At 47.6% G+C, this 26736-nt stretch overlaps 3 protein-coding genes across 4 annotated transcripts in view; 1 reads left to right on the top strand and 2 right to left on the bottom strand.

Annotated features, from left to right (window-relative positions):
- Positions 1 to 15309, bottom strand: part of LOC144899579 (uncharacterized) — a 79551-nt gene extending 64242 nt beyond the window's left edge. Inside the window, exons 1-5 of the mRNA XM_078792480.1 lie at positions 15282 to 15309; positions 7097 to 7330; positions 5777 to 5895; positions 3964 to 4047; positions 3753 to 3865 (exon numbers count right to left, since the gene is read on the bottom strand). Coding sequence (XP_078648606.1) covers positions 3753 to 3828 — 76 coding nt within the window. The 5' untranslated portion in view covers positions 3829 to 3865; positions 3964 to 4047; positions 5777 to 5895; positions 7097 to 7330; positions 15282 to 15309. The remainder of the gene's footprint in view (positions 1 to 3752; positions 3866 to 3963; positions 4048 to 5776; positions 5896 to 7096; positions 7331 to 15281) is intronic.
- Positions 15310 to 20709: 5400 nt separating this feature from the next.
- On the top strand, positions 20710 to 24111 carry fastkd3 (FAST kinase domains 3). Its single transcript, XM_078792457.1, has 7 exons — positions 20710 to 20927; positions 21215 to 22684; positions 22751 to 22836; positions 23387 to 23561; positions 23638 to 23704; positions 23775 to 23889; positions 23965 to 24111. Exons 2-7 carry the CDS (start codon positions 21244 to 21246, stop codon positions 24061 to 24063), a joined length of 1983 nt encoding a protein of 660 aa, XP_078648583.1. The 5' UTR covers positions 20710 to 20927; positions 21215 to 21243; the 3' UTR covers positions 24064 to 24111.
- chmp5b (charged multivesicular body protein 5b) lies at positions 23911 to 26655 on the bottom strand. Of its 2 annotated transcripts, XR_013627854.1 has the most exons (9): positions 26496 to 26655; positions 25823 to 25927; positions 25710 to 25756; positions 25534 to 25627; positions 25402 to 25473; positions 25217 to 25325; positions 24550 to 24662; positions 24281 to 24482; positions 23911 to 24066 (listed from the first exon to the last, which is right to left on the bottom strand). XR_013627854.1 is itself a non-coding variant. In XM_058059840.2 (8 exons), the coding sequence occupies exons 1-8, from the start codon at positions 26562 to 26564 to the stop codon at positions 24432 to 24434; spliced, it is 660 nt and encodes a 219-aa protein (XP_057915823.1). In that variant the 5' UTR covers positions 26565 to 26655; the 3' UTR covers positions 24209 to 24431. The 2 variants fall into 2 exon arrangements, 1 of the variants encoding a protein (XP_057915823.1); XM_058059840.2 differs by lacking the exon at positions 23911 to 24066 and having other exon boundaries at positions 24209 to 24482.
- Between the last annotated feature and the right edge of the window lie 81 nt (positions 26656 to 26736).

Raw genomic sequence — 26736 nt, 5'->3', positions numbered from 1 at the left:
CGGCCGGGGAGCGCAGGCACACTCCCTCCCCTCCCATTATCATTTCCAATCTATGATTACTGTACTTTGACTTTTATCCCCCCCAGCCTCGTCCTTTAAAGCAACACGAGTGTTTAACAATTAGTCTTTACGGCCTCCGGAAGCATGCAGGATTAATAATTGAGCAGGGAAGCTTGAGACTCCTGGTGTGTAAACATTCTAATCCCGAGGCAGGCGTGATAAAGGTTCACGAAAGGTGACGTTCACAGCCTGGCTGACACAGGAGGAAATGTTAGCATCAGACACAACAAAGTGGTCTAAATAAGCAGACTGTACATAAGGTGCATTAATAGGGCCCGTTAAGCAAAAGTGACTTTGCTGATGTTCTGCCAGTCTCCTGTTTGAGCACCAAACATGAGAAACCTCATCTCCCTCACGTGTTTGCTACACCTTAGACCAAAGACCGACTACACAACAAATCCTGACCAGTATCAGCCTGAAGGCAGTCCATAGTGGAGATGCGTAACTATTGCTAATTGCCTTGTTAGCATGACAACAAAGCCATGTTTTCCTTAGCCGTGCTGATGGGCTAAATTAGCGGGAAGCAAACAAGTGGAGGATGTGAAGGAGGATGTTTTTACATGAGCATCTGTGGATACAGCTGCCGCCGACTCGGACCGTTCTCACTTTATGATGCTTGTTTGTGGTTGAACAGTCTTATTGTTTTTGTTTACGGTGGTTCCCCGCGTCACCGCGCACCCCCCAGCAACCACAGTCTCAAGGCCTTTTGCCCCAATCAGCTTCTCCCATCAGGACTAAATGCTCCCCCGAGACTACGGGCTTCTTACACGACACGTCCTCCGAGTGGATAAATGGACGTCCGTGTCGCCCTGCACACCCGAGGAGATGGACAGCTCGGGTCCCCGGGGATGAAAGCCTTATTGACATTGGAATCAAAAACAGTTAGCACTGAATGGCTGTGAGCCGTTTGGAAAATATGCAAGGATTGAAATGCCGGCCGTGCTTGACACATCATTTACCTGCTGTCAGGCTGCATGCGCCCGTTTGATGCGGCGGGCTCCTTGATGCCCGTGCAGCCCCCGCCATCCCTTCACGGTGTACACATGCAAATCTGCCGCATATTAAAATGCACGTTACTGCCTGATTACTGCACTACTTTCTGGTCTTTGCATTCTTATCTCGTCTACGCCAAGAATCAGAAAATAATTGCCAAAATATTTCATATTATGAAAGAAATTTGATGTAGGCAGTGGAACGCGGCCTTAATGACATGCATCTGACGCTGACGTCAAATTATAAAGTCAAATGACATGAGTCATCAGCAAACAATGTGTCACGCCGTCAGTGTTGCACACGCTCATTTCGCACCATAACAACATTACATAATTCTGCTCTCAATCCCGGCCAGGCACGGCAGAATGCAACAAATACTGGAAATACTCTCCCACCATATTGCAGTTTTTAGTGTCGGAGGGGCGACAACAGGGATTACGCCACAAAAAAAATGGAATTGAACATTTTGAATTGTGCCAAGCATGAAAACAGCCTCCATCTTGTGTGAGAAACGACCAAGCATATTAGCATTTAGTCGACTTGTGAGTTGCAATATTTCTACTTGTTCTCATTACATCATCATCATCCTGACGATGATGGCGAGTTGGAGCACTGGGCTGCATTTTAAGATGTGTAGCAAAGCCTTTCTCAGTCAGTTTTGATGCTCATAAAGAGGCTGTAGGGTCACATGACTTAAGAAAATGGCTTTCCCATCATGGGAGTAAACAACAGTAAACAGCAATGACCCTCCATGTTTCCCTTTCACGCTGTGGAGCACTGGCTGGCCTCATTCCATATGCAAGTTCATCTGTCTGGGGACCGAGCGAGGCCTCACTGTGGACAAGACTCCCCGGGGCCAGGCCCCTCTGTTCAGGGTCCGCGGGGGCAGACCCCCCGACCCCGTTTACCTGCTTGAGTTGTTCAGAGCAGCCACGGCCGCCATATGCGACGCTGCGGGAAAGCAGATGCTGTTCCCCCATTTGCGAAATGACCATTTTGGAGAGCAGTCAGTGAGCACAATACGGCGCAGACATGCAAGACCGTTTAGTCGCCAAAAAGGGAACGCCATCTAAGCGGCTAGCTCACTGGGAGACTAGCACGACTGCTCCGTCTTCCTGCGTGCGATCAACCACCTGACCGGTCTGCTGATGCTGACGGACAATAGGGGGCGAGGACGCGTGTCACGTAAGTCTGAAATGACAGACCCTCATCGTCCGCCTGTCCCTGCGTGTCTCGGCAAGAGACGCCTGGTCAGCCATGACAGGCCTGCTGTCAATCACACCCGCACACGGGATGAGAGCATCGCCAAGACTCCACCACCTCCGATTTGCTCAAATCACAAACAATCTGTCCTATCCTTAACGGCCATTCAAGTGTAAAAAGAAGTCAATCACTGCTGCTGTGAAGATGTAATATCTTCTTCCTACTCCTTTTCGGTCGTGTTGAATTACACGAGTGTTAAGACATGATGCTGCATGCTGTAAATAAACGAATCTTTTGTCAGTTCAGACACAAAAAGCCAAATAAAAAGCAAAGAGGTTCCACCATTCAGAGCTGAATTATTTGCATATGAAGCAAGCCACCATGCTGGATTAGCACAAAGGTAAAAATGATGCTCGTACAATCACAGCGCAATGGCTGACGACTCGACACAAGGACCGTAGCCCCTCCCCACCGACTCCCTCCTGGCGACAAATTTCATTAACAAAGCTGATGTACGCAGCTTCATGCGGCCGGGTTCCTCCAATGGAGGACATAAATTTGAACCCCGTGGGCTTCCGGGCGGGCCGCATTACGACTAATCAAGCGCTCCCTTGTACCCTTCAGGAGGAGACCCTCTTGTGTTGCGATGGGCGGGGGAGATAAAGGAAAATATGATGCTTTATTTCTAATCATCATAAATTACACGCATCCATCAGGCCAGCCTCAAATTAAAACCCTGCCTCGACAAAGCGACGGCAACAGCGCCGGTCTGACCATGAATCACTCAGATTTAAACCCAAAGAAGGTCAGGAAAGGTAAACCACAATCACTGGGCTTTGATTACATCTATGCTAATGCTAACGGCTAAACTAGGATTTTGCATACATTAAGCCAACCGAGTTGGTGGCGGCCTGCTCAACGCTAAACCTAGCGAGCGTCATTCAGCTAGAAAAGACACGTTATTCAACTTTTGAGGTTTCCCAAAGTGGGGTTTGCGGACCAGCAAAGGTTCGACAATTGTGGTAAGGGGTACGTGAATAAAAAGGAACAATTACCACCTAATTAGAAGTGCACCTGAACGCCTCACATCGTTCATTGTTGTGTGCGCATCTTCTGAACAAATAAGTTGGAGTGTTGTCCAAGCCTGATTTGAAGACCGCCTGTACGTTGGTGTTCCAAACCTGATTACCTGACATTCCACCCAAAATCAGGCTTCAATTTGGTGTCAATGAAGACCATCGTGGGGGGCCATCGTGAGTGGGCGCTGGAAGGACACCAACTTTAGACTGGAATAAAGGTTACGTATGGTTGCTTAGCTTTGTAGCAGCGCTCCAAATACACATTTTGACCAGGAAATTAAATTAATTCACCAATGAATTATGTTAAGTGAGTGGAGTAAAAAGGTGTCGGATTTCTGCAGGAGTTTCTGCACTGTAAAACGGTTTGGGAACCGCTGCTCTAAAAGTGATTCTAAAGGTAGAAAAATGAAGCTTTACCTGACGCTGGTGTTTGTAACGCCGCCAGGCTTCCGCTTGTGGGCTTGACTGACTGATCTCCATTCCACCCGTCCATCTTCTAGGAGCTACCTCTACTGGAGAAATGATCCAAACTGAAGCACAAGCAAGGCCTCACACTTTAAAGACACAAGCTCAAAGAAACACAAGTCCTTCCATTGATTCCATTGGTAGATTGGTAGATTGGTCATACCTGGGAGGAAATCCACAAAGGCTGATTGGACATGCTTGATTAGACATGGCCACCACCTGGAGGTCCAAGCAAGCCACGTGCTTACTAGTAACAAAAGAAAAAATTACAAATAAATCATTTTATTTTGATTATCTAAATGAAAAAAACTAAATGAATTATTCTTACATATCATCGCTTCTATATAAAAATAAGAACGATCAATGTTCATTCATGCATTCATTTTCTATACCGCTGCCTGATTCAATGTTTCATGTGAAATTCTAAAAAATATGTGCGGAAGGAGGAATAAAAAATGACTTTGTAGATAAAATACTCCCCAAGCGAAAGCCATCCAATTTGGGTCTTTTTTAATGATTATAGCAGTACACTATTTAACCTTAAGTGGGGGGCTGACGTCCTTGCAGAGGTTCCATCTCGTCACCCCCCCGGTCACAGATTTAAAGCCGCAGTCAGAAACCTAAAAGCCCCAACTTGTGAAAGTCATTAGTGTAATTGATCCAATTATCAGTTGAAGCGGGCCTATTGAACATTAGCTTTAAAAAAACAAGGCTATGATTAAGGGCAGGCTAATAAAAGATGAAAGTACAATGGAAGTTTTCCAATTCATCCAATAAGTGCGGCAATTAACTAAGTGGAAGCGCTCCCCTTCCATTTGATCTTAGGAGAAAACAATAAAAGCGGACAGCGGAATGATTATTCTGATGATCGGAGAGGAAGGAAGGATATTTTTATGGTTTCATCAGCGACAACTTCCTGTGAAGACATCTTCATTCAGTGGCAGGGAAAGCTGGACCAATCGGGACGCAGCCGCTCTCCCTTCCCAGATTAGTTTTACGGAGCAGATGGCGCCTCCATTTTGAACTTTTGCACTGGTGCAAAACAAGCGTGGCGATTCAGCCTGTTTTTTCTCACGTCGCTGACAGAAGCTGCGCATCAGATGAAGGGGATGTGTGAAATAGCGTCTCGGCGCTCGGGCCCAAACGGGGAGGAGGACACGGTGCGGAGGACGAGCATGCTGCTCCGTCACACGTCGGCCCGGATAGTCCAACTGCACCTTGTCGGGCATTGTATGAAACCGAGGGGAGGGGGGCCGGGGTTGGGGGGCCTGTCAGTCCAAAAATAGACCACCGGCCACCTTTCGTGCCCCCATTCGCTGCCACTGCCCCATATTAGCGTCACCGTGTTCTCCATCCCCCCCGTGGCGGCTGAGGGCGGAAAAGACGCAAAGGAGGCGGCGGCGGTTTTGACTGACAAAGTGACTTTTTGAAGGGCCCGTGCCCATTCCAGTCAGAGTTTATTGAAGGTGATTTTCATCTCCTACCATGAGGCCACGGCAGCGGCGTCGCCATCTGTCACCTTGATTGCATGGCGGCCTCTCCGGGGGGAGCGCCATGGCTCCTGATCGTTTACAGATTGCGCTGCTTGCGCCTCCATAAGGGCCACATGCACAGGGCCAGATGGCGAGCAGACACGCTTATTATGAGTCTTTATCTCTGTGCAGGAAGGAGTGGAACCATTAGGCCTCCCTGAGGATCGCCACTCCTCTCTGTCGCCGTGCTGTTCTTCTGCAAATACCGTCCTCCTTGTCTTCTGCGACTTGTCAAGAAGGCAAACAAACATCTACTGAAGGCGTGTGATGGCTGTGTTGAAGCTCCTGTGAAAGACATCCAGCTGAACGAGACCGCCGTACCTGTCCGTGACATACTGAACGTCCTGCATGACCACGTGGTGGCGGTGGTGGCCATCACGTCTATCGTTTGTCTCAGCCAACAATTACTGACACCTAGTGGTCAGTGTAGAGTACTGCACTCACCACCACGATGCTTCTTCTGCCTTGTAGTTCTATTTCAGCGAGGCACGACTGGTTCTCACAATAAGCACAATAGTCCCAACACGGGTCCCCGACATCACTTCCTGTCTGCCCCCACTCAGCTTCCTGAGGAAAGGAACACATTTACAGTTACTTACTGTGTCTTAAATGTCTTATTTTCTCTTAATAATGACTGTTATAGGGGTGCTATTTAATGTCTGGAGGGCTCTAATAATGTGAAAACCTACTGTACCCAAAAGCAACCAAACCGTGACCTTCAAACCGACCCACGTACCAAACCGTGATGATGGCGCACCATCACGCTCCTTCACCAACTCACTCGCCGTTTTTTTTCTTCTTCTTTTTTTTATAGTGAGCGGAATCAGAGTTTGTAATTACGCAGGCATTTACGGCGGATGCCTTAATGAGCCAGCACTTCATGAGGTAATATCCCACTTGATCAGAGATTAACAAAGAGCAATTCCGAGCACGCGTTTAATGCGGGAGGCTTAACCGCGTGTAGCACGGCTTCATTTCTCTCAATTATATCTAATCTAATGTTTGGATTCCCTCGGCGTGGATGCAGCGATGACCTAATGAGCGAGGAGACGCCGCCTCGCATCCTTACTGTACACTTTGGTAAACAACATACACCGTCCTCTTATTTGTCCTTGCCCGCGCCTGCTGACCCGGGGGCCATGAGGCAACGTGCTGCACTTTTTAGGACAACAGCCGGCTAGCTACTATGCTGCCCCCCCCCCAGCCCCTCTGACCCCCCTTCCCAGCACACGCAGTGCACAAAATGACATACTGTACGCCAGCCTGTGGTGACAATGCAGCTCCGGGCGATACGAGGAAAAATGTTTTGCAAAAAAATGCTGCTCCGCTTCCAAAACCCCGCCTTCTTCCATGCCGACGAACTGGAATGTTATTTTATATATAATACAGAGCGGAGTTCAATTTCCATAAACATAGAAATAACATCAATTGAGTGATGGCATTAACGCCATCGTGTAAAACTGGAGTGCACTGCTTGGCTGCAGCCAGCAGAGGCGCTGCTGAGTCCGTCTCAGGAGAAGAAAGTGCATGTAAATACATGCTGACCACTTTAAAGGCAACTTTCATTTAAAAAGACAACATCAGGTGGTTGCCTACAGCCACAGTTGTTGCTGGGCTAATTAGAAACCTTAGGAGGTTATTTGCGTTTGTAGACCGTATTCCATTTAAGTGAGCAGAGGCGTTAATTAGAGTGTTTAAAAATAATTAGGATCGATAACGTTGCTGCCAATGGAAGGTTTGAAAAAGTGTAAGTATTTATTTGACTTGCCGTTTGACCACAAGGCACCATCATGTCACCCAGTGAGCTTTCAGGGGCCGTGAGCCAGCACCTGAAAGGGGGTCCAAGTCGGCCCTCGGGCCTGTTCCAGACTGAAGGTGTCACCTGGTAAACAGCCGTTGAAGTGACCTCTGTGGGCAAACGTGGCCTGCAGCACCACCAGGACGCTCCTGCTGGGGGCAGCGATCCGCCAGGTCAATGCTGGCGTCTTCTTCGAGGGTCTAAGATAAAAATCAGATAAACAGGCGATCAATTCATCAACGCCATACGAACCTTCACGGAAAAATGACAGGAATTACAAGTTTTGTTGTCCAAAGTTCCACAGCAGCGAGAGGCCGGCAGAGCGGCCGGCGTTATCTGGAGGAAAGCGTCCTTTGTTTGCCTTGGACGCTTTGCAGAGAGTACATACGCACATTCATGCAAAGCCATTTGGGCGCGCGCAAACACTCCCTCTCAGCCTTTTTCACCCCTCTGCATCAATCTGTTCCCAAGCTGCTTCCCACATTTTGCCGACTTTGCCAGGCTTATTCCTTGGCACACGTCAGGCGCATTTCTGCGTGCGTGTGTGAGCGCGTGCGGCGTGTTTACCTTGGTGCAAAAAAGGTAGAGTAATTATGCCTACTTTGATAAGGAAGAACCCAAAAGCCGTTAGATAATATCACTTTGCCATCATCATCATCATCATCATCACCACTTTTTCTGCCTCTCGCTCTCTCTCCCCGTCTCATAAATTACACTTGTGGTGCACTGTGCAAACATTGCCAAGCCGTCAGACAGCTGTGGCCCATTAAAATGTGTTATGCTTGCTGATTTCCTGCAGCGCGCCGCCATCTTGGCCAAATCCAGCGCCAGCAATTAGCCCAGATGAAATGTTTAATTGTGCCTTAATTTCCATCAGATTTATCTGTCAGCCGCCCGTCTGACGTCGCAAATCAACGCGGGCACATTCGGGAAGCGGCGATAACGACCGCCCGTGAGAGCGAGATGATCATCTGAGCTCCTGGTCCAAATATCAGCTTGACAGATGGACGACGGGAGCGAGCCAGAAGGGGGAAAAAAAAAAAAAGTCAAGATGGGACGAAGACAAAAAGGTGTCCGCGCTGACTGCGAGAGGGTGAGCGGCGTCGCGGGGCGCTAAACGCCACGGTCCTGCCAAAGCACGCAACGAGGTGCTGTCGAGGGGGTGGGGGGGCTCTCAGCGGTGGTACCACTCCTTCACCCCCCCGCACCCCCGGGGGACGCACAGACTGAAGTGGACCACTTATCAGCTTCCGGCTGCAAGGCCCAGTGATGGCTGTGCTGTAGCTCTGCATCTGTTGACATAACCATAAGAAATAACCAAAGGATGTAGGTGCAGCAGCTTGAGAAAAATAAAGAAAATGTACATTTTTAAACCTACTAAGCTAGCTTGAATATGGTGAATATGTTTCATTTTTTCATTAATCGTTTTGATAGCAAGGCCCACTGATGGCTATGCTAATGCTAATGCTAATGCTAATGTTAAGTAACTGAAGCTAGCTTGAATATGGTGAATATGTTTCATTTTTTTCATTAATCGTTTTGATAGCAAGGCCCACTGATGGCTATGCTAATGCTAATGCTAATGCTAATGCTAATGTTAAGTAACTGAAGGCAATGCTAATGCTAAGGCAATGCTATGCTAATGCTAATGTTAAGTAACTGAAGCTAGCTTGAATATGGTGAATATGTTTCATTTTTTCATTAATCGTTTTGATAGCAAGGCCCACTGATGGCTATGCTAATGCTAATGCTAATGCTAATGCTAATGTTAAGTAACTGAAGGCTCATTAATCGTTTTGATAGCAAGGCCCACTGATGGCTATGCTAATACTAATGCTAATGCTAATGTTAAGTAACTGAAGGCACGGCACAGCAGCTTGCTAACAATAAAGAAATGGTAGGATTTAATAATGTGCTGTAATTAGCAGAAAAATTATTTGTAATACAAATATGATACTATTTTGAAACCTTCCAAGCTACATCGTAGCTTTGACGAGGTCATACTGTACGCCAGGTACATTTGTGGATTGTGTTCCGTCAAGACTGGGCCCTTTTACGGCAGGGACGTCTTTTCTGTGGCTTTTCCTAGGAAATCCAACCAAATGAGGATGAACCATTTCAATACCTTCAGCAGAATGAGCGTGTGCGGTAAAGACAGCGCAGCCATTTTGCATATTTATGACCAATGTTGTCCCTGCCGCCCGCCCCCTGCCCCCTCCCTGGGGGAATTATGGGTGATTATTGTCATGCGAGTGCAGCCAGTTATTGGGCACACGGCACATCATTACAAAGGGCCGCGACAGGAAATGAGACGCGGGGCAAGGCTCCAGCAGCAGCCGAAGCGCTTTTTCTAATCACAATGGCCAACTGTCACCCCCGCGCCTCGGCGGCTTAGAGCGCCAGCAAGGATTTCGGCGCAAACTTCTGAGTGGCTCTGCAGTGGTAGGACATCCTGCCTAACATGTGGCACCCATGATAATTACGGCAGAATTAACACAGGCGGCTTTATGGGCCTTCTGCCGCGGCAAGATGGCTGCCAGGGAGGCACACACGGGCCTCGTGTCTGAGCGGCGCGCTCGGGGTCCAGACGCCCACCCGCCTCTAATGCTTCTCACCACAACAACTGTTCCCGAGGAGAGGACCACTTCTACTTTTAACACTCTCCTCCTCTCGGCACGGCAATCTGTGAAAGGCACAAGCGACGAGGAGCCAAATGAAGGATGCTCCTGCCAGACTCTTGTATACCTTTCGCTGCTCTTTATGCAGCATCTTCCTTTGGCGTCCAAAACGCCACCGCCGCTTTCCCCTCGCTGACGCCTGGGCTCCTTTGTCTCAATTTCTCTTCTGCACTACCTGAGGACGCAATGTTTCCTTTGTTACAATCATATTTTTATCATTTAAACCAGTCCAAATATTAAGATGGCGCCTGAACCAAATGTTGGCATTCAGTCGGAAGGCGAAGAGGAAGAAGCAACCTGTGACTCTTCATCAGGTAGCGCATCAGCATCAGCATCAGCATCAGCGATGAAGTTACAAGTGCGCGCACAAGCGAGGCGGCATCAATGCGTGGCGGCATCAATGCGTGGCGGCCAGACACCCGCCCGGCCTTGATTTCCTGCCTTTGTTCTGCAGGATTAAAGAACGTTGGCGTGCCATGACAAGTAATTAGTATTTTCCCGACTACAAAAGGAATGAGATTACAGGCCTTGGCCGCCGTCGCAGCGACAATATCTGAAGTTTCCCGCAGTAACTTCATTAGGTGCATTTTGTCCGGAATTAGCGGAGCGTGCGGCAAATTGCTAATGACAGCTGTTTCTCCACACCGTCGGCCTCCTCGTATCATTTGATTTGGGAAAGCGGCATACGGCGTTCTGCTCCATCACCGCGTCACAGAGCGTCTGCAAACAGCTGCTCATAACTCAGCTCACTGAAAAGCATTACGTCCCAATGAAGGCCTGGACCCGCTCCAAATGGGCTGCCGGCCTCAGCTGCACTCGGGAAGCCGTGCGGGCCGGCGCCCGCTCAGGTAGGCTCCGAGGAAGGGGAGGCGGGGCCAGAGGAGCAGGTGGAAAGGTTCTCCGTGTGATTAGCTTTTTATGTTTGCTGCATCACGGTGGCGGAGAGGATTCAAAGGGCAGGGAAGCGTATTTGCTCACTTTAGGCCAGACGGATATAAAATACAATGAGGAATGAGGAATTGAATACAAACAGGCAAGAATACCGGATTTTCCGGACTATAAGTCGCACTTTTTTTCATAGGTTGGCTGTTCCTGCGACTTATAAATGAAAAAACTGTTTATGTTACATAAACACTGTACACCTTTTATGAGGACGTAATGTCTGTTTTGGTCAAGTAGTTTGGAAAATAAATTTAAATAATTTTTTTTACCTATTTATGCATATTTGGCCTTGTGCGACTTATAGTCCAGAAAATACAGTAAATATTGCGTATCATCTTACTTGTTTGATTTCATTTATTCATTAACGTGAATAAATATGACATTATTTTTATATCTGTACCAATGGTTTTCTTTGTAAGCATGCCATCAAACATAATTAGTATGAATATATTCATACTTAAAGCCTAAAAAGCATCACGTTATGATGACATTTGCAGCCTCTTCTGTAACATTAGCTGCAAGTGAAAGACAATATCAGAAATGTCAGAAAAATGTCATATTTTTGCTCTTCCTGTATTTATGTTTTGCAGTTTAGTGGTTTCATCGTAAGATTAGAACGTGGAGCGGGCCGGCAGACCTTGGGTCGGACTTCGGACACGGAGGCTTCCATTTCGGCTCACACTTTGTGTGACAAAAGCGACAAATCAGAAGAAAATTGTCTTAACGAAGGCATGAAGTCGTTGGTGGGTTAAACGATGGATGGTACTTTAGCCACGGACGGCAGTGTTGGCGTCCTCTCAATCACTGTGATGAGTGGGAGCGCGGTGACAGCTTTGACAGCTCTGCAAGGACCGTACCCCCGCCGCCCCCCCCGCCACCATCCCCCACCCCTCAATGGGCGGAGGGAAACGCTTCAAAAAGTGAAAAAAGCTCCACTTTTATCCAGATTCTCACCAAATGTGCCACCCCTCCACGGGGGCGGGGGTGGCGTTATGTTGTGAAAATGGCCTAAAGACATACAGAGCCAGCTATCTCGCCCGCCAGCGTTGCTGCTGATCATCCAGCAAGAAAGAACAACGTGAAGCGCGCTGCACGTTAGCATGTGAGCACGTTAGCCTGACTGCCTGCCGTTAACGAGCTGTTGTTTACGTCCCCAAACAGACACGGAGCGCTAACGCCGACAACGCTAATCGCCTTGAACACGGCAAAGAGTCCACCGTTTCTTAACACGCACGCCGTCACCTCCTGCTCCGTGACGGCGAACTGACAAAAGCGTTAACGACGCCTGATGAGGTTAGTTGAGGTAAATGTAAGCGCATTAAAGTGAAGACGAAGAAGACATCAGCGGCTCAATCAAGGCTAATGAGTGGCTGTGTTAAATACTCGGCTAATTGACGCTCAGGGGAAAGGTGAAGAGAGCAGTGTCTCCCAGATACTTCGGGGAAGAAAGCGACTTTTCAGGACGCTCCACGCCACAAAACAAGGCACCGCGTCAAAGTGGATAATGTGCTTATTGCCGCCTTCTTTGTTCCTCCCTTCTTTGATAACCTCTTCTTCCTGAAGTTGGAGGCGGCGGCACGTCCGCACCCTTGGAAAGGTAATCTCCCAGCCAGTTGAGCCATGACAAATAGGGACAGCTGGCCTAATTGAATCATTTGAGCTAAGACAGCTCAACTTGGTTATTCGCCGCCGTTACAGCGGGAATCATTAGCCATGAAATCATGTCTGCTCTCACCGACTGCATCCTTTACGACGTGACAGCCAGGCCGGCCTGTCTCTTTCGCTCTCGCCGCAAAAGGAGCCCTTCATCACCCACGCGCCAACAACGAGAAGGCCCGGCCGCGCCCAACCGTGCTAATTTGGATTAGCAACCGACTGTACCGCCTTCGCAGACGCACGCGGCATGCAGATTTATCACATGATTCCCTGCCATGCGAGGCAGAATGTTGGAAAGAAACACATTTTATGTGTTTGAAATGGACCACGCAGGCTTCAACTATCCATCTTATTTCTTACGGAACATAAAAAAGTACCGCAAAATAATAGATTGACACTTTAGGGGCAATGCAAAGTCTGAAGTCTGCAAGTCTGATTTTTAACACATGGCTCCTCCCCCTCCAAAGCCTCCTGCTAGCTTGAGGTGGATATTTTCCTCCAATTTTGGATCGAGAAAAGTCGATTAGATTCATCTCTAAAACCTTCCCCCATCTCTCTTCAATTGCCATTGTTCAGTCGTGATGGAAGCCAACTAGCTAAGTGTCTGTACACGCTGGCCTGCGTAGAGCTGGTATCTGAATATGAGCTGTGTTGATGCGTCCAATCACGGACGCCCATCCCAAGGAGAGGATGCCTGACTTAATGGAGCTCAGACTCAACGTTCAGGCCCATTTCCTTTGGACTCACATTGCAGCGGTGGGGGGCGTGGGGCGGAGGGGGCTCGACCCCAATGAGCCGCCTGCTTTACTCAGGTGGCAGTGAGCGATGCCGCGGCACGGCGCCCATAAAGCCTGAGGCCCGGCGCGGAGGAAACGTTGACATGAGCGCTTATTGCGGGCCAGCCACTGACAGGTCCATCCCGGGTCGCCACGACGGGAGAAGCGAGATGACAATCGTCTGGAAGGCCCCGGCTAACATGTCTGCCTGCCTCCCACCCCCCTCGGGGCTTTTTGAGGTTTACACATCATTAGCGTGACTTCAATGTCTCATCTCACGCCCGTCCTTTCCTTTGACGGAGCACCGCACCAGTGGGGTCGAAGAAAAATCAAGAAAAAAAGGACTGTAGATGAGTATGAGTGGAGAGGAAGGAATATAATTAGTTCAAATGCTGCTGAGGTGCGTCTATCATCAATATGCATCCATGATTAATAGCTTGAACATTTGGGGTTTGGAAATGAGAAAAAATATAGAAATAAAAATTAGAAGAAAAAATGTTTAAAAACACAAAGCAATTAAATGCTTGCTTGCATCATCATCATCATCATCATCAAATATTCAGAAAGAACTTTATGAGTCATGTGGAAAAGTGTGCGCATGTGTGTGCGTGCGTGTGTGTGTGTGTGTGTGTGTGGCGGAGCAGCGGCAGAAAGTGCTAATTATTGGAATTGATGATAATGGTTTTAATGATTGAACATTTTGGCTAATTGATTGTGATTGATTGCACATTAGCAGACAAGGAAAGTGAATCAGGGAGCTAATCAGGGAGACGACAGCGCAGGTCAACACGGCGGCGTGACAGAAACATAGCGCACACATGCTAATCAGCCGGGGAGGGGGGAGGAGGAGGGGCCTGGCAGATGGAGGAGGGGGTGGTGGAATATTCAAGAAGAAGAAGAAGAAGAAGTAGAAGAAGGATGGAGTAGGATACAGGACAAACACCTCCAGGATGGAAGTGTGAACACTATCTCTGGTCATTAGATTGTGCCGGTGTACCTAATGTTGTGTCCACGCCTGTGTGCTGCCCCGTATGCAAATGCGTCCTTTTAAAGCCACTTTGGGGAGACGCCGGAGTGTCCTGCCCTTTGGCAGCGACCCACCGTCGCCCCTCAAAGTGTCGGCAGTGGCGTGGAGTTTAATTAATGAAATGTATGATAATGTGATTTCTTTAATAGAATGACTATTAAGTCTGTAATGATGATGAATATGGCACTTTGGTGGGGAGACAGGAGTGCAAGAGGCGGCCAAGAGGGGCTCGATGAGGACCACCTCTGGCTGGACACAACGTGTGTCTGTCTCTTTAAACGGGGGCTCTCAAACTCCCACCAGCGATGGTCGGAAGCACTTTAGCTTGCTAGCTTGCTAAAAGCACGAGGAACACGAGTGAGTTGGCCACACGGAATGAATGAAGGAAAGGTAACGTCGGTGTTGTTTTTGGAGGCCGGAGACAAAGAGCCACGTGATGGCTCTGATGGATGACGTGACAGTCAAGGTTGTGTGAAGGACGGGAGTGAGGGAGTTTGGAGGGAAGTCTTCCTCCACACGCGATCATTAATAGCGTCATTTCCACCATCACGCCAGCGGCGAGCTGGGTAATTAGAAGTGATGCTGCTACTTAGCGCAGCCAGCATCACAGGTGGGCTCAAATTAATCAGCAAATAAGCCAAATTGCCGGCGCTTTGCTCTCCTTTTCCTCGCCGCCGTCTAACACGGTCATTGTGGATTTGAGGTTTTCGGTGGCGGACGGCAGACGCCGTGACAGCGAGAGGCCTCCTCAAGCCTCGAGTCGGGCGTACGAAGGTGTTGTGTTTCTTCTTCTGGTTCTTATTGGGCACAACAAGGCGACGTGTTGACATCCCAAATCATGGTTGACAGAAATGATCACGGCGTGTTTATGAATGTTTCACGGCGAATCAGGCGGCGTAATTAGCGTGGTTTCCATGAATTAGTAAAATGTTATTTCATGTTCATCAGAGTTCTTCCACTCCTTTGCGTCTCATGAATGATTTAACAGTCAGCGCGCACGCAAAAACTTTAAATGGGGGAAGAAATGGAGATGATTTCTTGTTTTGTTGACTTACGCAGGACTGGGATCTACCTGTGGTGGTGCTGAAGGCATGGAAAGCTGGATGGTGTTTACAAAGCCAAGCTGTCCTGTTGGGGAAATTAGAAGCTGCGGTCAGAGGATGGAACCCTGGGCTCATTGCGCTCATTGGACAGCCGCGGGAGGGGGGCGGGGGTTAATGTGAAGGCGGAGGAGGGCGGCGAGTCAGAAAACAAGAGCTAAACAAACCTGCGATGTGGAACTGCGGAGAGCAGCCACTCAGGAGGGATTAATGAGAAGTGGGGGCTGTGAAATGATGGCCTCGTGAGCGGGGAGAATGGTCCTAGTCGAGCATGGCCCTGAAATGAGCTGAGACAAACTTCACCTGATCCACAATTATCAGCATCACGCGCATGGCTGCCGGGGCGGGGATGGCTTGGGGGGGGGCAGGAAGGATATAAAAGAAAAGAGGAAAAAAAATCACAATTCACTTTATGGCAAATTGTCAGCGCCCTTGCGGGACTCGGTGAGCAAAGCTTGTTAGGAAGATTTATACTTTATACGCGCAGCCAGCCTCGCCGTGGAGACCATTATGGGATGGATGGAGCGGAAAAAGAGGGCGGGATGTGGGAGACAGACACACACAGACCGACTGACGGAACAGGCTCAGGCTGCCATCACAGCCATCACGCCATAACGCTAACCCCACTGGTATGCTAACTCCTTTTGTGCTAAACATGGAGTGGATCCGTCACTTTCGCTTTTCTTTCATCAACTCATAGAAACGGTCTTACGGTCGTAGCGCCGGCCTGAGCCTCGGCCTTGGTTTTTATTCATTCATTTGGTAGAATTTCAGACAATACGCCATCTTTTGTACTTGAATTGGCTTTGACATAAAATGAGTAGGAAAGCACCAAAACGGATAGATTTTGTGGGTTATACCAAGTTTATTTTTACTCTTGTGTTTTTGGGGTGTTAGCTGGACTGGCCATTGTTGTGGCTTTCTCACAAAAGGTGAATTTAGCTGCCAAATGTTGGAGTCTGCACAAGACGTCAGCAGCATTTGACACAAAAGACGAGTAATAGTAATAGTAGTAGTAATAGTAGTAGTAATAGTAGTTGTGTACTTGTGCTGTTTTAGGATGACGTCAATGTCAAATGTTTGGCGCATTCCAATCAAAATGTAGCGCGGCATGTCGGCCATGTTTGCTGACCTGGTACCCACGTTGCGGACAACTCCACATCCAGTCGGGATGATGATGCAATAGCAATTGATTGCTAATTCCGGGGCGATGACGATGATGGCGGTGGCATGGACAGGAAGTGGGAGACAGAGTGAAAGTGAGCGAGCGGGGGGGTGATGATGATGATGATGATGATTAAGTGGTGTTAGGCGGCGCCAACACTTGTTTGCAAGGACAATCTTTGTGTACTTTTGTTGTGTGGCGGCCGCCTTCATCTTTGTGCAAGCATGAAATGTGTTTAAAGAGATGAATCGGGATCGGACGAGCCGTCCTGACATGATTATGAGGGATTCATCTGCAGCCATCTGCTGCCATCATGAAGGAGGGGGGGGCTGCAGAGAGAACGGGAGGCAGGGGAGAGGGGGGGACCTTCTGTTCAGCGAGCGTGCCACAAAGCCAACATGACACCCCCCCCACCCATCCACCGCCGGACTATTTAACATCAAGGTGCTCCTTCAATAAGAACCCGTTTCCGTCCTACCAGGAAAGACTTTTTACATTTCAGGTTATCATCCTAATCTTGAGGAAGACCCTTGGAAGGGCAAGCATTGACAGACGGTCCCCTTATAATGTGTTCATGAGTGAAGGTGAACAAGTGGGGCCAAATCTACGTGTGGCAGGTTGCTACAAATTACTATAAAATATGTACATTTGCCTAAAATCTTAATGAGGGCCAACAGGAAAGAGCTGTGGACTGAATATGGCCCCCAGGCCGCACTGTGGACAGCCCTGTAGAAGTTACATAAGCACAGGACAGTCATTTTTTTTTTTTTTAAAAAGAGAGATGATATTTCTCAGGTATTTTGTTGCCGCTCATATTCACACGCCATTTGGATGGGGGGGGCAGCAGATGGGCTGATTGCTCATAACAACGTCCGCTTGTTGTCTTAAGTTGTGTAATCGCAAAATGAAGTCACACCTTTATTTCTCACATCGCCACGCTTTCAAAAAGGAAAAAAAAGAAAAAGCGGCGGCACCGATGAAGATGATCGATACTTTCACCAGGCAGACGTCTACTTGTCATCACGACCGAATACGCAGTCTTCTTTTTTTTTTTTTTTTTTTAACAATTCTGGCTCCCCAGGAGTGAGCCGTTACAGGTCAACGACACGCTGCTTAATTACGGCGCTCTAATAACCTGTCATCCAGGGGAATTTGAATGTCACACCATATTGTGGGGCCCTAATGGCGGCCGGCACATCCGCTGATGAGCCGTTTTGGGACAATTACACTCAAATCTCGTACATGCGAGCTGACTGACAGAGGCGTGGGCGCACGTGCACGGGTCTCTACGTGCACGCACTTGTTGGACCTTGACCCCTGCAGGCTGACGTAAAGTAAACACGATTGCCTTCCGCTGCTGCAGCTTTTATGATGTCGCTAATCCACATCCTGATATGCAAACTATCATGAATTACGATCACATCCGCACCTTTTAATTCCCAACAGCCATATTTTATCCCCCCAATCAGTGCCTGAAGAGCCTGTCGCCGGGCGGACGTGGCGTCGGTGTCACGGGGCCATCCAGCCACCCCCCGCCACCCCTCCCTGGTGGATCCAAATCATCCAGGGGAAGAAGCAGGAGGAGGGGGCAATAATGAGCTATGAGCACAATTACGAGATGTGTGTGTGTGTGTGTGTGTGTGTGCATGTGTGTGTGTGTGTATGAATCCCATCAAAGGCATGCAACCAGCTGCTGCCATAGGAGAACAAACACACACAAACAATGCATGGAATCTATGTCTTAAATAACACTGGCATGGAAAGAGGAGTTCAGAACTTTCAGGCTACTGCAATTTGAAAAAAAAAAAAACTTACATTGTATATGTAATATATTTTTTACTGTACTTGCATTGTATATGTAATATATTTTTACTATATTGTTTTCTATACAATCAAATACAAATTATATTAAATTATCATTGATAAAAAGAACATAATAAAAAGTAAAAAATAGAAAATAAAGACAAAATAATAATTGATATATAAAACAAAATAAAATGAATAGTTGTTATTATTAATATTGAATAAATAATACAATAAAAGACAGATTGATATATTATATTATATTATATTTTGTCATCTAACGTTCCCCAGATTTACTGTAAACTGAAATAAATTGACCTCAACGTTTGTATGTCGTCAAATAGAAATAAAAAGATGTTCTTAGTCTTAATAGAATTCCTGCTTTTGTCAGTCTGGAATGTCATTTGCTTTCTTCGGGATATGATCAGCACGAATGAAGCGTTTGATAGCGACTATTTTAGCACTTGATTGCCACTAAACATGGCTATATTTCTTCATGGGGGGGGGGGGGCTGATCAAACTGGATGCTCAAGCAGTCAGCCCGTGACCTTCCCTCCTGCGGCACGTTGACCCCCGTATGAAGAGAGACATTACATCTCGTTACACAACAACACGGCAACGCCAGATAAAGAGAAATGTCTCAATTAAACCCCCCCCTCTCCCGGGAAGAGTTACTGCTGCCCTCTCTACACTCACACATCCTCAAAAGTTATTTGACATAAATTGCCAGAGTCACATCATTTCCTGCCACGCCGCCGCCACAATTTACGGCTGATAGCGTTGACTGGGAGCTGAACCTTGGATAAAAAGTCCTGGGGCGGCCGCCGGGCCGGCCCCCTGCGCCCGGTGTGCAGATTAAGCATGCAAATAGACACAGGTGCGCGCGGGCACACTGATAGGAGGAGCGAGGAGGATGCTTGATTGTGTTTTATCTGAGGGAGGTGAGGGCGGAATTAGAGGTTGTGCAGCAATATCATTACAAGGCGGCACATGAAGCCCTGAAGAACATCATTTAATGCACAATAAAGCGTCTCAGCCTATTGTATTCAACAGTAAAAACACACTTACGGCTGATGGTTCTTGCTCAAAGCCAGCGCTGTGTTATTATATGGCAGATGTATAGAAATGCAGGCTCAGCAAGTTTCTTTCCATCATCTTTTGTCTCTCTCTAGTGGCCACTAAGATGATTCATATTTTATGCAACTACTTGACTTGAGACATGGCTGTTTTGTCCAAAAATACACAGGAAATGTGGCAGGTGTGCCCTGTGAGACGGGATAACACATCCTTGTTGTCACATACCAGGAAGTAGACAGATCCCCCGACTGGCCGCCCTCCATGCAGATGCTGCAGCAGGAAGTGATGTTGTCCTCTTGCCACCAGAGGTTCACCAGTAGCTCCAGGGCCTCCAGCTGGGCCTCGGCTGCTGCTGCCTGCCCACAGGCGGCACCAGGCCTTGGGGGAGGTGGTGGCCACAGAATTGCCCTCAGGGTGCGTCCTTATCTCTGCAGCCGTGAAGCAAACAAAGAAATAATAAAAGTCATGTTTTAATGCATTCCAGTGCAGTTGAAGAGATTATTTGATATCTGCTTACATTTATGAACGAGTCAACCTGAAATAATGTTATTGTTAAGTCATGTTAAACTTGCAGGAAATAGACGTAGTACCTGAACTGACCTGTAAGAGACAGCACCGAGATTACCAGGGAATTAAAAGAAGGAAATGTTCGCTTTTCTCCCAACATCACGACCGTGGCAATGTCTTCCAACACTTCTCCTTGTAGTTTCTGTAAGACAACACTTGAAAGACACATTGTATGAATTATTTTGTATTTGTTACAACTCAACAAGTCGGTCTTCCAACTACATCAAACTTTTAACGTGGCGCTATTGCTAGTTTTGTTAAGCTTCCGGGTTATTCAGCTCGCTTTCTGATTGGCTATCTCTCCATTACTCGTGACATAATTACGAAAGTCTGTGATGTCTAAATGTTGACACAACGCCACTTTTTGAGCTATATTTATGTTGTAATCAGTGTGTGGATTCTTGGATGAAGACCTAATCAGGATATAAATAATCCACGTTGACATTTTAACAAATAAACAGATTCAGTGATGAAAACTGTTGGCTGAGCCTAGCCTGACCCCTAATGGCCATAAGAGGTATTGTATTGTCTACATGACTACATAACTGGAAATACGTTCTCTTGAGCGTTTTAAAACGAATAGAGTGTAGTCGTGTGTAAAATCCTTGTTTTAGAAATTTCAAATTTAAAAAATACAGCATTTTCAGTAGTTTAAGTAATATTTGAATTATTTAATGATTATGTATTGCATATGTAACGTACGTGTCGCCCTCTAGGGGCTGAAATCTTTCAATACAGTTGAGTGCGTTCGAGTGATGTGGGGACAATATAAAAATACAAAAAAATCATAGCTTTAAAGGCCTGTCTTTTCCTTTCAGTGGTTTTCCATTACTTCCGCCAAAATAGTACTCGGATTGTTTGGCTTATTTATTGCAAAAACAAAAATAAAGCCGTTTTTGTAAGTGTGATTGTCATAAAAACACGTAACCGTGAATGCCTCACCATCGATTACGGAACCACGCGAGAGGCAGCCTCTTTACGCTCTACGGCTGACAAGAGAGCCCAGGTAAAAATAGGTTTTACGTTTGTTATAGTTGTTGTTTGTGGTCAAATGTCAATGTTAACATTCTGTAAGTGCCCGTAGAGTCTGGTGTAGAGCGACTCTTCCAGTCGGGCTGCTCAAGAAGCTAGGGTTACATGTTAGCTGCTGTTACCTAAAAAGCTACATGTTAGCTGCTGTTAGCTAATATGTAACCTCAAGGTTGTTTTGGAGGGAAATCATTTCTGTTGTTTGTACACTTAAAGTTCCTTTTCCGGCTGTTTTATTTACCTTTTATTCTTTTTGTGGCCGAGGTGGGTGTGAAGTCTCTTCTCCAGAGGTCATGGCTTTGAAGCTGGTCCAAAGACTTCAGCCCGTCCTTCGGTTCAGATCCAGCACAGTCCTTTGTACCAGTTTCGCGGCTCAGCCTCTCTTGTGTCCTGCTTGTCTTTGTACCTCATCGGGACGCTGCATCCTCACACAAGGCTGCAGGAGGCTCCAGCTGTCCAGGAATGCAAGGGACCTGACCACCATTGCCAGGGAGCCATCCCTTGTGGTCAGCAGCGCTGCTGGACTCCACAGAGGCTCCATCCCCCGGTTCTGTCTGACCCAGCTCCACGGGCCTACAGCAGAGGACGAGCTAGTTTACCAGCAACGTTTGAGTTCTTGCTCATCTTCTGGGAAGGTGTTCAAGCTGCTGCGCTCAGTGGAGACGATGTCCGACAGCATGGCGGCGGCCACCCTCCATCGCGTGGCTGACCTGGAGCGGGAGCAGGACGGCCGTTCTCTGAAGGACCCCTCGGTGCTGGAGAACGACTCCATCAGGGCACTGTGCAAGCAGCTGGAGCAGGACTCGTGCAGGTTGACAGATTCTGGCCTGGTGGCGGCCCTGCTGGCCTGCACGCGTCTCTTCCTGGACCCATGGAGCACCCTGATGGTGCGGCTGGTGTCAGAGAGCCAGGAGAGGCTGGACCGAGGCGGGATGAGCGTGGCCCAGCTGTGTAGTCTGGGCCAGGCCGTGTTGGCTATGGAGGGTCCAGGAAGTGTGATGCTGGAGGAGGTGATGAGGTACATCCAGAAGCAGGAACCTTCCCAGTGGAGCCCGGCTGAGCTTGTGGCCGTTTATCAGCTTCTAGAAGGGAGCGTGTCTAGAAACGGACAATACCAAGACCTCCTGAACGCCCTGCACACCCACGCCGTGACGATAACATCCTCCATGGACGAGGCAGCTGTCAGCGGGCTGCTGGGTGCCCTGGTGGCCTTGAACCAAACCCAGGTGATGCCCCTGGTGATCAGTCTGTGCAAGCAGGCTGTCCGACACGTGCCTTACTTTTCTGATGAAGAGCTGACGGTCGTCCTCGGCGCTCTTATGCACTTCGGGCACAGTGATCACTATTTTGTAGAAGCCATGGAGAGACACGCCCCCAGCATGGCCTTCACGTCCCACCCGGAGACGGTCACCAAGGTGATTCAGTTCTTCGGCCGGAGGAACATCCTGTCCAAGCAGGTGCTGGACGCCATCGCAGAGAGCTTTGTGTACCGTGCGGACGCCTACAGCACCGACCAGGTGACCCGGCAGATCGCCCCTTTTGGCAAGCTGGGCTACCTCCCGCCCAACGCCGGCGAGCTCTTCCGGAAGGTGGAGGCCATCCTGCGCACGCGCTTCTCCCAGTTTCAGCCTCGCACGCTGGTCAGCCTGCTGCACTCCTGCATCCTGGTGGAGAGGTTCCCTGTCAACTTTGTCTCCAAGGTGTTCTCCAAGTTCTTCCTGCAGCAGCTGCAAGGTAACACACTCAACAGGTGGAGAGCATAGGGTAGAAGTTGTTGTGACGTTTAATGATGTCTTGCAGAGGAAGGCAGCGGAATCGACCGTGACATCCTGGCACAGCTGACTCAGCTCTACATGACCGTGAAGCTGGAGTGTCTCTTCTACGAGGTGAGGTTTCTCCTCTGGATCTTTTGTTCATCAAGCCAAACATTCTATTGTGTCATCTCCAAGCAATGGAGGCATTCTTCACTTCATCCAGCAGAGGGCGCCTTTCATTCTTCCTCACCAGAAAGACAGCAAAGGTTGAACTTCTTCTGGCAGCATTTTGAGCTAAGAAAAGAAAGAAAAAAACAAAGTTAGGAGTAAATGATGCAGTTCTAACATACTGATACAAAGCAAATGGAGTGAGGTTCCCCAGGCTGGGAAAGTTAGCACACCAACAGGAAGTAGGGTGGAGTGATTATATTATATTTTTATTTATTTTTACGCTTATTTTTAGGATTACAATTTTTGTTCGAGTGCATGGAGTAGTGCACTTTTCTTTCAATTAGATCGTTTGATCATTTTTGAGAAATGCTAAAAAAAATTATAATATGTACTAATTTAATTTCTAAATTTTGTGTTCACGTTTTCAATTTAGAGAAATGCTAGAGTACATGACTTATTTGTTATAATAAAATTTTCTGAATAATACATTTCCAAATAATTCCCTCCTAAGGGTCCCAGCCTTCTCCCCAAATACCGTGTCAAGTCCTTCCTGATGCCGGGTTCTTCCGTGGAGACGCCTGTGGACATGCACTTGTACAACTCTGTGAAATCAGGACTAGTGGACCTGCTGGGGGCTCGCTCCTACTTTGGCTCCAAAGTGCTGACGCCCTACTGCTACACACTGGGTAACGTAGCTTAGCTTAGCTCAGTGTACGTCTGGAAAATGTCTTCCACGCTGAGGGCCTGATGTTTACCCGTTAGACGTGGAGCTGAAGCTGGATGAAGAAGGCTACGTGCTGCCTGCTAGCCACGAGGACGTGTTTAAGAGGTAAACCTTAACGTCGGGCACGCCCGCACCGTCCAGTGAGATAGAGTACAAGATGTGTGTGTGTTAGCAGGATCGCCCTGTGCATTGATGGCCAGAGCAGGTTCACCAGAAACACCACACAGCTTCTGGGGAAGGAGACCATCAAGCAACGTCACCTGAGGCTGCTGGGGTATGAAGTAGTCCAGGTAGGCTTTTATTCTGGAGCAGCGTGCGGCCGTGTTGCCAACGGAAGGAATTTAATTTCACGACGTCTGTCGCAGATTCCCTTCTACGAGTTTGAGGAACTGCGCAGCAAAGCCAGCGTTGTGAGTTACCTCCACCAGAAGATCTTCCCTCACAGCTACAGACTGAGCTGGTGATGCCTGAGGTTCAGGAAGGACAACACAGACATTATGCACTGGAACCATGAAGATGATTCCTCATGGTAAATTAATATCTATTTTTCCAACACCATTCTATGCAATGAAGTAGCTTTCCTATAAATGGGAATATGACACATGGAGATCTTTTGAAAAATACCATTTATTTTACCTCAGGTTAACATAAGAATAGAATATATTGATCATGAAGAATCACCAAGCAAAACCTGAAGTCCTTGTTATTTTCCATGACTGATTGCATCTTTGGCTTGAGAGGCGTCCTTCCAAAGCAGGGAGTGTCAGTTGGATAAATAGAAGTAGGGAAGAAGCAGCTATGATACACCACGTGGTCGTCCCGACTGCAGCGTTTATGTGGCAGGAATCTGAGGAAGGCCAAACTCGTCCACCAAGATGCCGTCCTTGAAGGCAATGAAACACGTCGTGTGAATGGATGGGAAAAGAAGGTTCCCAGAAGAAGCCACCTACCCTGTCGGATTTGGATCCAGGCAAACCCTCCGGGATGGACGGCGCGGTGGCGGCTTCGTCCAAGTAGGAGCTGTCGTCGTCCAACAGGAAGTCGTCTCCAAGCGCATCCAGCTCTGGAGACAGGACAGCCATTTTAAAACGTTACACGCGGATCTGATCTGGGGGCCAGGGTTGGAGTTCCGACCTGAGCTTTGGGGCTAAGTGTCCATGGTTGTGGGATGTGATGTTAAATCTTTCCTTTTAAAAAAACATCTTACAGATAACATGTCATTGGTGGCTGGGTGATGACGTTTTAATGGAAAAAGTGTGAAAACGGGACGTGTAACCTCATAGGGTGTGCTTTGCGAATGCATTATAGCGCCCTCCGGTGGACAATATATGCCACAGCTGCCCTAATTGAACAGCATTATTACTTACTAAATTCATTTAAACGTTTCTGCAATGGTTAATATACAAGCATGTACAAGTTCCTGATTGAATTGGAATATATACTACTACAGTATAATAATTCATATTTTAATGCTAAACTGCCATGTAATTTCAGATGAATAGTAAATGGTAAAAATACACTCTCAGCCCAAAAACTGTAAAAGTGGTCCTAGCATGCTTTGATTTTTCCTCAGTGGAAAAAGTTTGGCCACCCAGGCCGTGAACCTTCCCCACTGACCTGCTGCCAGGTCGTCCTCGTCAATTTCAGGTGTGCCGTAGCTTCTTCCTAGCGCCTCCTGGATGTCATTAGCGTCCTCCATCATGTCCTCCAGTTGATCTTGAATATTCTGATCATTTTCCAAACAAAAGGAAACCAATTCATCTTGCAACCTGTAGGCATTACAATCATTTTTTTTAAAGTACCTCGATTTGATCAAGTTTGACATTCTTGTAGGCTTTCTTCATGTCTTTCAGGCCGCCCTTCATGGCATCCACCTAGAAGAACAGTCGAGATGTCACCACGTCACTTTGGGTTGGGTCATTGTGAGGTCTTACTGTGGTTTTGGTGTCTTTGAGGGTTTGGATGGTGTAGTTGGCTTGTTCCATGTTGAAGGATTGCTGCATGAGGTTGTCTCGCTGGCCCTCGTACCTGCCGCACCAGCCGCACCAATCACCATCAGACACAAAGTCAGGACAAAATGAGCTCATGTTCGTGAGAAAGATGGGCTTACATTCTCTTCTGCTTGAGAATCCTCATGGCTTTCTGTTTGACCATGTTCTATGAGGAAGAGGAGGACATGAGAATGTTGATAATGAGCAGAAATGTTTGTGGTGAAATTGTCACCTTTGAAGGCCCGTCTCTCATCTTCTTCATCTGGTCTTTGTACTTCACCAGCTCGGCATCCAGTTTGGCAATTTTCTTGTCCACGGACTCTGTCCTGGAATCAACCTTGAGGACAAGACGGATAAGTTATGGCAGGTATTGTGCTTTTTAAAGTAGCTTTTCTTTGTTTCTTTCGGCCTGTTCCTGATTTCGCTGTCGCCATAGCACACACCGATTTTGGCTTGAGAACTTTACATTAGTTTGGTGTCAAACGTGGAGGCCTGGTCTGGATGCAGGCAAGGAAACCAAGAAGGAGCACATTTCGATATCTTTACCAAAACGTCTAACTATTTCCGCCACTGCTATAATGCTAGCTAGCAATAGCCCTGCCTGCCAACCATCAAACCAGTTGAACCAGTTGTTTTGTCTCCACACCGAGAACAACATACTTTTTCCTCTTTCCATGACATCAACAGCAGCGTCCGGTTTCGGTACCGTTGTTAACTTAATCACGTCATGAAATATTCATCTTAAGGACAGATTGATAGTTGGAGACCAAAACGAGTAAAAATAACACATTATTTTCGACTTTACAAAAGTTGTCAAACTGTTAGCAAAGGGCTAATTAGCCTCAGCCATCCATCGTTGTTTACTTAGAAAGGCGTCCAAAAAGTTGAGTCAGGCCGACACCTACGGTTCCAATGCAGTCCGTGAGGTTCGGGGCTGGACCCTTGGGTTTCCCTCTGCCAAAAATACGATTCATTTTTATTTAAAAGCAGCGACTTAAAAGTTTCAGGAGAGCAGAAATAAGCCGAAGCCACAGTCAGGGCGTCCTATAAAAAACATCCGGAAGTCTCGACACGTCACGTGGTAACCAAACCACGCCCACCAGAGTTATGTATAATCAGATTTCAACAGTTATTTTAAATTAATTT

Source organism: Doryrhamphus excisus, linkage group LG7 (assembly GCF_037039965.1).
Source record: "Doryrhamphus excisus strain RoL-2023G ecotype Guam linkage group LG7, RoL_Dexc_Guam_v1.1, whole genome shotgun sequence".
Classification (NCBI taxonomy): Eukaryota; Metazoa; Chordata; class Actinopteri; order Syngnathiformes; family Syngnathidae; genus Doryrhamphus; species Doryrhamphus excisus.
Note: the sequence above shows the minus strand (reverse complement) of the source record. Positions and strands in the feature narration are given on the sequence as shown.